The following is a 12,739-nucleotide window of genomic DNA, read 5'->3' on the forward strand; positions in this document are numbered from 1 at the left end:
TTATTTTTAAATCATTTGTTGATCAGTCAGTGTCATCGATCAAGAAAATGATAAGGTGGTCCCTGGATTGCACCAATAAAAATTTAATATTTTCAATGATATGATATGAAATCTCATATTAAGGTATCTTTCTACATTGTGCAAAAAACAAGGATATCAAAGTGAGATCAATAACTCTCCCTCAATTTCATTCAGTGCATAAACGTAAGAGTTGAGTGAGCTAATGGAGATGTATGACTTGAAATCTATTGCAGTCTCCATAGTTTTGGTTACAGTGGTAACATGTTCATGGATACTACTGAACTGGGCATGGTTTAGGCCGAAGAAGTATGAGAAATATATGAGAAAGCAAGGTCTTAAAGGAAAACCTTACAGGCTTCTTTAGGGAGACTTGAAAGAGAACTTGATGATGATAAAAGAAGCTAAATCCAGACCCCTCAATCTTTCAGATGACCTTGTACCTCTTGTTCTTCCATACATCGATAAACTGGTCAAAGATTATGGTATGTCATCAATTCCCTTCTTATTTGACCTTCTTTCCTTTTTGAACGCTAATCCCAAGTTGCCTGAGTGAAATGGTGTGATTGAAAATAGATGGATATATGATAAAGCTTACTAATTTTCATTTACTATATCTTAATTCGTTGTTTGTAAGGCAAATATGTAGTGCTAGATGTCTCGTCGCTGGTTTCTCGGTTCAGAGGTTTTTTTTTTTTTTTTCCTTTCTTTTAGAAGCAGTAAACCAATTTATACCATGAAACAGTGTGAGACTCCTACTTTTTCTTAGCTGAACACATCCAGCTTGCGGAAAAGAAGTGCATCCAATACTGATTCGTTTCGCAATTTTATGAGTTGTGCCCGGATCCATAGGTTGGGTGGCTTGTATTGGGGGTCTGTGAATAGGGTTCGCCAATCGATCTGACATGGTTTGGAAAAAAAATAAAAAATCATATAATATGATGGGTCAATTTGGAACGACGTATAAAAGTATGACTTATGGGGTTTTGGGTCATGCTCGGGGCCTTACTATTCTAGTAAGTCGGCACAACCTGTCATTGATCAGAAACAATAACCCTCTATTACATTTCATCCTCAATATAGGTTGGCATACGACCTATTTGACAGGCCTGATAGTATGTGTCTTTGGTGGAGGTGTACCACAAGCCCAATATTGGTAGTGCCGAGGCATTGCATCTGCATTGATCCCATTGTCAGGTTCTGGCTTTGGGCTTGGCATTGGTGTAGACAGTTTTTCTTATAAGTTTAATATGAAAAATGCTGATCCATCTAAGATCGTTTCTAAAAATTTGTCAAAATGTAGGCGACAATTCTTTTATGTGGCTTGGCACAATACCCCGGCTGATTGTCACGAACCCAAATCAAGTAAAGGAGATACTTACCAAGATAGAAGATTTTCAGAAATCCAAGGCCACAAATCCACTTGTTAAGAAAATTGCAACTGGACTTCTAGAATACGAGGGTGAGAAGTGGACTAAACATAGAAGGATTATCAGCCCAGCATTCCATCAGGAGAAACTGAAGGTCAATTTATCAGTATTCATACAAAGAATTGTCTATATGCATAATTAATGATGCTAACTTTACTTAAACAATCTTTGCCACAGCTTATGCTACCTGCATTTTATAAAGTTTGCAGTGAGCTTGTTATCAAATGGGAGAAGTTGGTTTCTGTAGCAGGATCATGCGAAATTGACGTATGGCCAGAACTTAAAAAATTGACTGGTGATGCAATTTCTCAAACAGCATTTGGAAGCAGCTACGAAGAAGGAAGGAGAATATTTCAACTCCAAACAGAACTGGTTGATCTTGCAATACAAGCTGCACAGACACTTTACATTCCAGGATTGAGGTATACATATATGATGTTAAAAATGGAAATGTGTTATTGAGAACTTACATATATGATGCGTCGGCTATGTAGAGTGGGCATATAATTAGTGGCGATCAAAGGGAGGGCAAGAAGGGTCACGTGACCCCCTTCCCCGCAGGTTTGAAAAATTAGTAATTATTCCCCCTTCGATTCGAAAAATTAAAAGTTAATTACATTTGAAGTTTAAAAAATTAGTAATTTAGTATATTAAAACTATCAAAATAAAATTTAAAATTTCATGTTGCTTTTCTTAAATTTTAGTATTTCTTGATTAACTCTAAAGTTGTCGTTGCATATCATTTCAAAAATTTAGATAGTGTCGGTGAACGCCTACCTAGTAAGGAAACAGTATGTTGATTCAGTTATGCGTCAGTGAACTGTTTAAATGCCGACACTGGAGACTGGCGTCAAGGCATTGCAAGTTTCGATTGTAAATGTTCCGGACTGATTTCATAATTGTTACTTATATTGTTTTTCTATATGTATATATATATATATATATAGGTTTTTACCTACTAAGAGGAATAAGAGATTTAAAGAAATTGACAATGAAGTGCGAGCTTTACTCATGGATATCATCAAGAATAGAGAGAAAGCAATGAAAGCAGGTGAGGTTGCGACGAATGATGACTTATTAGGCATACTTATGGAATCCAATTTCAGAGAAATCAAAGAACATGGAAACAACAAAAATGTTGGGATGACTATTAATGAGGTGATTGAAGAGTGCAAGCTATTTTATTTGGCCGGGCAAGACAGTACCTCAGTTCTCCTTGTTTGGACTTTGATATTATTGAGCAAACACCAAGATTGGCAAGCTCGCGCAAGAGAAGAGGTGTTTCAAGTCTTTGGAGATGGCAAACCTAACAATAATGGGTTAACTCACTTAAAAGTTGTAAGTGTTAATATAAAGAATAACTATATGTACAAACTTATTTGTACAAAATAATGTGTGATAGGGTAATTTTCAATGTAGATATCGATGATATTGTACGAGGTGTTGAGGTTATATCCACCAGTTGTGGTTCTTCCTCGAACTGTTCACAAAAACATCAAATTGGGAAATTTATTGTTACCTGCTGGAGTAGAGATCTTCCTGCCGATTATCCTGGTTCATCATAATAAGGGACTTTGGGGTGAGGATGCAAAGGAGTTTAAACCACAGAGATTTTCGGAAGGAATTTCGAAGGCAACAAAGAATCAAGCTTCATTTTTTCCTTTTGGATGGGGTCCTCGAATTTGCATTGGACAAAACTTCTCTCTTCTGGAAGCAAAAATAGCTTTGACAATGATTCTACAGAAGTTTTCATGGGAGTTATCTCCCTCCTATGTTCATTCTCCTCACAGAATTATTACTATTCAGCCCGAGTTTGGTGCCCACTTGATTCTCAGGAAAGTTGCATGAAAACTTTCAATTATTGTTAAATAATATTGGCGTTAAAATATTGAACATTAATTAGCTTGTAAGGGTTTTATTGACTGCACATGTAATATATTTTGTATTTTTTATCGTTTTTCTTTATGTTTTCAGGGAAATTTCAAATGTGCTTAAAATGCTATCATCATTCAATCTTGATGTAGCACTTTTATTTTAATATTTTTAATAAAAAAATAGATAAGCAATATATATAAAGGATATGTATATAATTTTATATATAAATAATAATATATTATTATATAATTAAATAATAATTTATTTTTAATTTTTAACGATTTAATTGTATTATAATATATAATTATTTTTACAAAAAAAAAATTATACGCCTAATATTACTTGTAAAAATAATATACCTTGAAGTTCCATTTACCATCATCCTTAATTTGCGTAGCCTTATTGGATAGACTTACCGGCCATGGTTGACTCAAGCGATGAGCAATGACTTCATCCAAGCGGCCATGTTGAAATCTGCATTGAAATTTGTTACAGGCCAAATAACTTTTTCGCACCCAAGGTTTGGTGATATCTTGTCATACACATTATTTTTTAAAATTTAAATATTTACTATTTTATTAAAATTTATTAATAAAATTAAAGATAAAAACATCATTCAGTTAAAAATATTAAAAAAAACTAAAAAATATTATATTTTCACTTTAATTTTAAAAATTGGCCAAAGGACTATTTCCCACCCAAAGTATATGGTTTTCTTAAGTTTCCCTTCATTAACTTTGAAAATCTTATTTATCCACCCATGTACTGTTAAAATTAACGGAACCCTAACCCTTAAAAAATTCATCGCATTTTTGCCCCTAAGATCTTAAAAACTAACAAATTTCTCCCAACCCAAGTTTTAAAAAACAGCATTTTCCCTGGTAGGGTTTTCAATTTTTCAGAGTTAGTTTCCGGCATTGTTTCTTCCTTTCCGGTGACCTCCAGGCAACACTTCTTCCTCTCCGATGTGGCCTTCTTCTGGCAGTTGTCCTGGGCACGATCGTCGATGAAGACGACCATGCTTCGTCGAGACAAAGACGTGTTTTGTTCTCTAACGAAGACCTTGTTTTCGTCTCTGGATAAAGATGATTCATCTTTGTCTCGACAAAGCATGATCGTCTTCATCGACGACCGTGCCCAAGACAACCGTCGGAAGGAGGCCACGCTAAAGAAGAAGAAGCATTGCCTGGAGGTCGTCGGAGAGAAAGAAACGATGCCGAAAAACTAACTCCGAAAAATTGAAAACCCTAAGGGTGAAAATGTTGCTTTTTAAAACTTGGGTTGAGGGAAATTGTTAGTTTTTAGGGTTTATGGGGGAAAATAAAATCAAATTTAAGTTTATTTTTAATAATACAGACAAAATGACGATTTCACCCTTAAAACTGTTAATTTTAACTAACCACGAGTGGGTAAATGAGATTTTCAAAGTTAACGGGGAGAAACTTGAGAAAACAACATACTTTGGTGGGAAATAGTCCTTTGGCCTTAAAAATTTAATAATTTTCTCATATTCAAAGTTTGAAAATAACTATTTCTACTCTAAGGTTTTAAAACTGCTATCACTTTCGACAACTATTGTTGTCTTTGGCTACATTCTCTCTCCTTCCATCCCGAGCCTAGCCATTTTCGTCAGAGAAAGACGAAGAATTATAGACGATTGACGAAGATGACTAGGGTCGAGATGGAGAGATATTGGGAAAAAGAAAGAAGCTGAGAGAGAGAGAGAGAACATGATTAAAGACTGCGACAGTTGCACGAAAGTGGTGATGATTTCAAAACTCTAAGAAGGAAATGTTTACTTTTCAAACTTTTGTAGGAAAAATTGTTAAATATTTAAACTTAAAAGAGACATATGATAAATTTTTAATTTTTTAATATTTTTAGCTAAATGGTATTTTTATTATTAACCTTAACAATGAATTTTAATAAAAGATAGAATATTTGAGATTTTAAAAATTAACGTATATGAGTTTAAAATTTCATCAAACCTTTGGTGGAAATAAGTCTTTTAGCCTTTGTTACAAGATAGGTCTCTTTCTTAATCAACACAATAAAAAATACCTAATGAATAGGAAAGTTATACAAAAAATAGTGACTAACGTCTTGTGAGGCAAGTAGAAGTCCTTACAAATAATGGGAGAAGGACTATTTCCCACCTAACTTTTGATGCGTTTTCAAAATATCACCTACGACAGATGAAAATCTATTTTTCTCACCCATGACCAAATTGTCGTCTAATTTTTCAGTTAGAACAAGGGCAAAATCATCATTTACTATTTAAAATCTTAAAACTTTAAAATTTACCGTTTTCCCCCTCCAGGTTTTAAAAACTACTAACTAACCCATCCTCAAAGTTTGAAAAGTTTAGATTTTACCCTTAGGGTTTGCTTCCTTCTCCGGCCACCACCGACGACCGATGCAATCGATCGATCTCCCATCTTCAACTACAAAGGACAACGAAGGATGACCATTCGTCGCCCAGATCTGGACGACAAAGCGTCATCCAGATCTGGAAGAACAGATGAAGGACGATGCGACGAGCGACGAAGGACGACGAAGAGTCATCCTTCGTCGTCTGGGTGGAGAGACGAAGAGAGACCTCTTCGTCGCATGGTGGTGTGATGAAGAGATCTCTGTCTCTTCGTCGCACCGTGCAACGAGGAGATGAAGATCTCTTCATCGCACCACCATCGTCGCACCAGGAGAAGGAGGAGGCCGGTGACGACACCGGAGACGACGTCGGGAGATGAAGTTGAAGAATGGGGGTGAAACTGCTAGTTTTGAAAGTTATGGGGGGCAAATGTATTTTGAAAAATATGGAAACCCTAGGTTTGGGGGTGAAAATGTTAGTTTTCAAAGTTTAAAAACTTTAGGTGAGGTGAAATGTTAGTTTCTAAAATCTAAGGGGGGTAAATAGTAAAACCCTCACATCAATTTTGAGATGAATTGTGTAGACTAAATTGAAGGGTATTTTTGTCATTTCATCTAACAAGGGTAAAATGAATATTTTACCCTTATGCAAACAAATATCATCCATATTAACGGCTCATGAGTGAGAAAAGTGGATTTTCATCTGTCGTGGGTGGTATTTTGAAAATACATCAAAAGTTAGGTGAGAAATAGTCCTTCTCCCTACAAATAATTAAGGTTGTTTATTTGGCCAGATAAGTCTAAGGCCTAAATATTGATGCGATCGAACAAAATTAAGGTCTTGGGTGAGTGAATAAAAATTTTGTCTATTGAATTATCAACCCAGGTTTGGACTTAAGTTACTCAAGTCTGAGGTTCAATGGGATCTGAAAATCCATTATTAACCGGGGTGTATTTGCAGGTTTTAATATATGTAAGGAAATGTAATACTGTTTTCATATGTTTTTTAAGTGGCTAAAATAAGCCCAAAACAGGTCCGAAACCTGAAAAATATTCTTTGTATTTAACTTTTTTCGTTTCATTCAATTGCCTTTATACCCTTTCATTGTTAAAATTAACAAAAAAAAATTTAATAGAAGGTGAAAAAAATACTGTTTTTTGAAGTGTGAGGTGGAAAAGTGTCATAAGAATAAAGCGCGGGTGACAAAAAATGAGAGTCACTCCGTGTGCTCCAACATGAATATTAAATTCATTTATCTGCCCGAGAATTTAGATGGACAAAACAGCATCTCAACTCAGTCACGACTCACGACGCTTAGTATCCCCAGTTCTTATGGCCGAAGTTCATTTCTAGTCTACTTTATCGTTGAGAAATGGAACTGCACGATCTGAAATCCATTGCAGTCTCCATAGTTTTGGTTACAGTGGTAACATGGGCATGGAGTGTTCTGAACGGGGTCTGGTTTAGGCCGAAGAAACTGGAGAGATATCTGAGACAGCAAGGTCTTAAAGGCAGACCTTACAGGTTTATGTATGGAGACTTCAAAGAGAACGCCATGATGTTAACAGAAGCTAAATCCAAACCCCTCAGCCTCTCCGATGACATTTCACCGCGAGTTCTTCCATTCCCCTATAAACTGGTCAAAGATTATGGTATGTGATCAATCCCCTTCTTCGATAACTTCCTTTATGTCTGCAAACGCCAAGATGTGTGAGCTTCTTTTGTTTTCAATTGATATACAATGATAAATTTTGAAAAGTTGATTTATTGCAAATAGAGTTTATTGCATCTATTGGGCAAAGTAATTATACTTAGGAGAGGCTGATTGCTTTCCATGTTTGAGATCTATAGTAATGTTATGTGCACATAGTTTTGTGAACTTCTAGTTGTATGTTATTTTATCTCAAATTTAAAATTTGAATACTCAAAACTCGGTGTATATTATTTTATTGAATGTTTTATATATAATTAGATTCACTTTTCAACTTAGACAATATTTGATGAATAGAAATCTAATTGTTATTAAGCATCGATACAAATGCAGGCAAGAATTCTTTTATGTGGTATGGACCAGTACCCAGGGTGACCATCATGGATCCTGATCAAACCAAAGAAATATATACCAGGATCCATGATTTCCCGAAAATCAATACCCTGAGTCCAGTTTCCACGTTGCTGGGAACTGGACTTGTAAACTATAGTGGTGAGAAGTGGACTAAACATAGAAGGATTATCAACCCAGCTTTCCATCTTGACAAGTTGAAGGTCAACTTATTTATTTTTATAATCTTTAATTTGCTTATATTTCAATGATGACATACTAACTATTTTTGATGAATAATTGTTACAGCTGATGTTACCAGAATTCTATAAAGTTTGCAGTGAGATGATTAGCAAATGGGAGAAGTTGGCTTCTAAAGAAGGATCCTGTGAACTGGATGTTTGGCCTTATCTTGTAAATTTGACAGGTGATGTGATTTCTCAAACAGCATTTGGAAGCAATTTTGAAGATGGTAGGAGGATATTCCAACTCCAAACAGAACTAGCTGACCTCACAGTACAAGTTCTAAGTTCCTCTTACATTCCAGGATCCAGGTTTGATATTGAGAACAGAACATTATATGATCCTAGAATGTGTTGATATTTTTTTGAGTGATAACTTTTATTGCTCTCCCTTATGTAGGTTTTTGCCTAGTAAGACCTATAAGAAAATGAAGGAATTAGAAAAGGAAATACGAGGTTTACTTATGGGTATAATTAAGAACAGAGAGAAGGCGATGAAGGCAGGTGAAGCTGCAAAGAATGATTTATTAGGCATACTTATGGAGTCCAATTTCAAAGAAATTGAAGAAAATGGAAACAACAAAAATGTTGGAATGACTATCAATGATGTGATTGAAGAATGCAAGCTGTTTTACTTTGCTGGGCAAGAGACCACCTCGGTTTTGCTTGCTTGGACATTGGTTTTGTTGAGTAAGCATCAGAATTGGCAAGCTCGTGCCAGAGAAGAGGTTATTCAAGTCTTTGAAGATAACAACAACCCTAGCTATGATGAGTTGAATCACTTAAAAGTTGTAAGTATTATTGTGATATAGTTTCTGAAAATTCTCTTTCTTATGTTCTGTGCATTTGATTTTACCAAATAATTTTTCAATGTTCAGGTGACAATGATATTGTACGAAGTACTAAGGCTATATCCACCTGCAGTCATGACTCCTAGGGCTGTTAACCAGGAAACAAAACTTGGAAACTTATCATTACCGGCTGGTGTGGAGGTTGCCTTGCCAATTCTCCTCATTCACCATGATCACGAACTTTGGGGTGAAGATGCATTGGAGTTTAAACCAGAGAGGTTTTCAGAGGGGATTTCAAAGGCAACAAAGAATCAAGTTACATTTATCCCTTTTGGATGGGGTCCTCGGATATGCATCGGACAAAACTTTGCGCTGATGGAGGCAAAAATGGCTTTGGCATTGATTCTGAAAAACTTCACATTTGAGTTATCTCCATCCTATGTTCATGCTCCTAATAAAATTTTAACTGTGCATCCAGAACATGGTGTCCAGTTGATTTTGAAGAAACTATAGAGCGAAAAAACTCAGTTATTGTTAAATAAAATTGACCAAACTCGTGGAACATTATATATGATACTCTTGTACCAATTAAGGCTGCTCAATGTTAGTTTTTTCGTAGAGACATCCTGCAACTTACATCAAATTCCAGCTTGAGGCTGGCTGTTACAGTTAACAGAGAAGAGTGAGCTGAAATCTGTCGCAGTCTATTGAATAATAATTTACTTTTAAGTGTGCAATGTGTCCTAGTAGGTAGGAAATTGTTGCCCATGTTCTGTTTGTGCCAAGACTTTAGGAACCAATTTTGCACATTCAAGTTAGTGGCCTATTACTGCACATTCAAGTTAATGGTTTCTGCACACTTTAATTTAGTGGTTATTTATTTGGTCTCATCTTTTCATACTACAACCTATTTAAAGGTGTTTTAGTTATTGAATAAAGAGCATTCATTTTCCCCTTTATTCACTCTATTTTTCCTGTATATTTTTTTTGGTAACAGAGTCTTCATAGTTTTGGTTACGCTAGTAACATGGGCATGGAGCGTCCTGGAGAAATATTTGAGACAGCATGGCCTTTAAAGGTTAAACCCTCTGGTTGATGTATGGAGACTTGTAAGAAGCTAAATTCTAATCCCAATGTCTCTCAGATGACAGATAAGGGTGTTTAAAATGGCTTAACCAAATTGATTTGCCAAATTTTCGAATCAAATTAAGCTGAACGAAATTTTTAGTTTAGAGAAAATCATAAACTAGAACCAAATCAATTTAAATATTAGTCAATTTTGAATAAAACTGAAAATACTCGTTGATTGAACCAAATTTTCAATTAAGCTTTGTCACTGCCCGCCGTAGACAGGACCTTTTTTTTTGGTTAAAAAATCATTTGAGGTTTGTCACTGCCTACCGGAGTTGATGTTTCAACGCTTGGAGTGATAACGCGGAGGAGGTTAAACCAGAGCGGTTTATTGAAGGAATTTCAAAAGCCGTGAAGTGCCAAGCTTCGTTTGTCCCTTTTGGATTGGATCCTAGAATATGCATTGGTCAAAACTTTGCTCTCGTGGAGGCAAAATGCTTTAGCTTTAATTTTGCAAAACTTTACATTTGAGTTATCTCCATCTTATGTTCGTGCTCCTGGTATAGTTATCATTGTTCATCCAAAGCATGATGCAGGGAACTACAGAGTGAAACAGTCAATTGTGTTGACTAATAAGATTGACGGTAAACTGAAGGCCCCTTCCACAATATTCTTTTTCCTTCCATCTAATTTCCAGGTGCACGAAATATAAGATTATTCCGGGCCACGAGCATGTCAATCCACAACACAAACACCACTAACACCTAGCATATTCTTGTCTTAAAACTGTTACACGGAGAGACTCTTCAGGCCTAATAAACTAAGAACAATTGATAACGTTGTTAATTGTTATTATTTTAATTTCTAATTCTCTTATGTTGTATGAAAATTTAATTCAATCTAATAGAATTATTTATCTTTTTTACATTTAGAAAGCTCTGAACATTTTTTGAGTAAGTTGGGCCAAGAAGATTAAAAATTTGAGTAGACTTATTAATCTACAAAATCTGTGATGCTAACTAGGCGTGAGCACGTGAAATGACAAGAGCAGATTTCAAAATTTAGATTTGGATGTCTATATCAGCTGAGATATTCCACAAAAGTCAAGATTGACTTCCTAGAAAAGAGGTGATTATTAGTTGGAAAATGAGATTATTTTAGACAGATGAGGAATGATATTTTTAGGAGAAAGATATATATTAAAATATATATTTTTTTTTTCTTTTTGGGGAAGATATATATCACATTTACTTGGCTAGATTAAGGGATTATTATGGCTTTTTATTTCCGGATTTCAATGGGGGGACAAGATATATATAAATACACTTTTATTTTGCTGGGAGAATCATCATTGTAATTAGCAGAAACATTTTTCTGGAATTTTGGCTAGCCTAGAATGGTTTACAGTGGCTAAACTCTTTTCTCTTGGTTGAAGGGATCTAAAACCATGGAACTATAAGAATTGTGAGATTAAGTTTTGTTCTTTAATGTATTTTTTAATTATTCAAGTATTGATTATTTTTCTGGATTATTTATTATGATTGTATTAGTTGATTTCTAAGGCACACGATTAGTTTATTGATTGATACGATCTAATGCTAGTTTAGATGCTGAATCCATAATTGTTCAATCCATCTAATCGAAGTAACAACTGAGATTTATTGTTTGCTACATCGGAAACTGTAATTCCTAGGGAAAATATTCAACTAGATTAAATGCAATGTTGTATGCTTGTGTTGTCTTGTTTCGTTGGTCTTTCTAATTCTTAATGTTATTGTTTAATTGAATTTGAGATCGTATCTGAGTTGTTAATCAATAAGGGTTAACCAGAATGCATGTTTTTTATTAACTAATCATAAGGAAAGACAAACAATTAATACCACAATGAATATTTGAATAATTAATTTGATATTTTTGGTTGTTAATGATTAATCGTAATTCTAATGATGGATGTGCCATAGACCAAGGTTTGTTAAATTGATTAATTACTTTACCGAATTTTTTTTCATTTATTGTTTTTAATTATAATTCGCATTTAATTCAAAACCCTCTATTCCTTGTTTTGATTGATTTGTAACGACGTACTAATTAAAACTCTTCGAGGAAATGATCCATACTTTTCTTTACTACATTTTTGTTGTAGGAATTTAGGATTTTAATTTGGGTGTTGACAACAGCACTTACCAAATTTTGGTGCCATTGTCGGGGAGTTTTTACTTTGTATGTTTGTTACGCTATCTTCAAAACAAACTGATTTACAATTTGATCCAGAGATTGAAAAGACTATAAAAGGATTGAGAAAAGAAGCAAAAAAGAGACTGTAAGCACATAGATCTACTTATGAAACAGAAGAACACATGGCTGAGAATCGGACTCTAAGAAAGCTTGCTACTCCAGATTTGAATCAACAACTATACTGCATTACTTTTCCTAATTTAGATGTTAATACTATATTTGAATTAAAATATGGATTAATCCATCTTTTACCCATTTTTCGTGGCTCCACAGGTGAAGATCCTCACAAACATTTAAAGGAATTTCATGTAGTGTGCACAGGTATGAAATTGAAGAACAAATTAAAATAAAAGCTTTCCCGTTTTCTTTGAAAGATGATGCACAAGATTGGCTTTATTACTTGTTTGCTAGAAGCATTACCACTTGGCATGAGATGAAGAGGCTGTTTTTGGAGAAATTTTTTCCAACATTAAGAGCTACCAACATAAGGAAAAAAAATAGTGGCATTAGGCAGCATAGTACATAGTCTTTATACGAATACTATGAGCACTTTAAAAAACTTTGTGCAAGTTGTCTGCACCACCAAATTAGTGACCAGCTTCTTATTCAATATTTCTATGAAGGACTCGTACCAAATGATAGGAATATGATTAATGCAGCGAGTG

At 34.7% G+C, this 12,739-nt stretch overlaps 1 protein-coding gene across 2 annotated transcripts; it reads left to right on the plus strand.

The window, feature by feature from the left end:
• The first annotated feature begins 124 nt into the window (after window positions 1-124).
• Window positions 125-9,505, plus strand: LOC123201722 (cytochrome P450 CYP72A219-like). 2 transcript variants are annotated; one of them, XM_044617375.1, is made up of 5 exons: window positions 125-503; window positions 1,322-1,542; window positions 1,626-1,870; window positions 2,396-2,786; window positions 2,868-3,413. In XM_044617375.1, exons 1-5 carry the CDS (start codon window positions 407-409, stop codon window positions 3,294-3,296), a joined length of 1,383 nt encoding a protein of 460 aa, XP_044473310.1. In that variant the 5' UTR covers window positions 125-406; the 3' UTR covers window positions 3,297-3,413. The 2 variants fall into 2 exon arrangements, with proteins under 2 accessions (XP_044473310.1, XP_044473245.1); XM_044617310.1 differs by lacking the exons at window positions 125-503; window positions 1,322-1,542; window positions 1,626-1,870; window positions 2,396-2,786; window positions 2,868-3,413 and adding exons at window positions 6,959-7,346; window positions 7,739-7,959; window positions 8,045-8,289; window positions 8,378-8,768; window positions 8,856-9,505.
• The last annotated feature ends 3,234 nt before the right edge of the window (window positions 9,506-12,739 follow it).

The sequence above is a fragment of the Mangifera indica genome, chromosome 1, assembly GCF_011075055.1.
Source record: "Mangifera indica cultivar Alphonso chromosome 1, CATAS_Mindica_2.1, whole genome shotgun sequence".
In the NCBI taxonomy this organism is placed as follows: domain Eukaryota; kingdom Viridiplantae; phylum Streptophyta; class Magnoliopsida; order Sapindales; family Anacardiaceae; genus Mangifera; species Mangifera indica.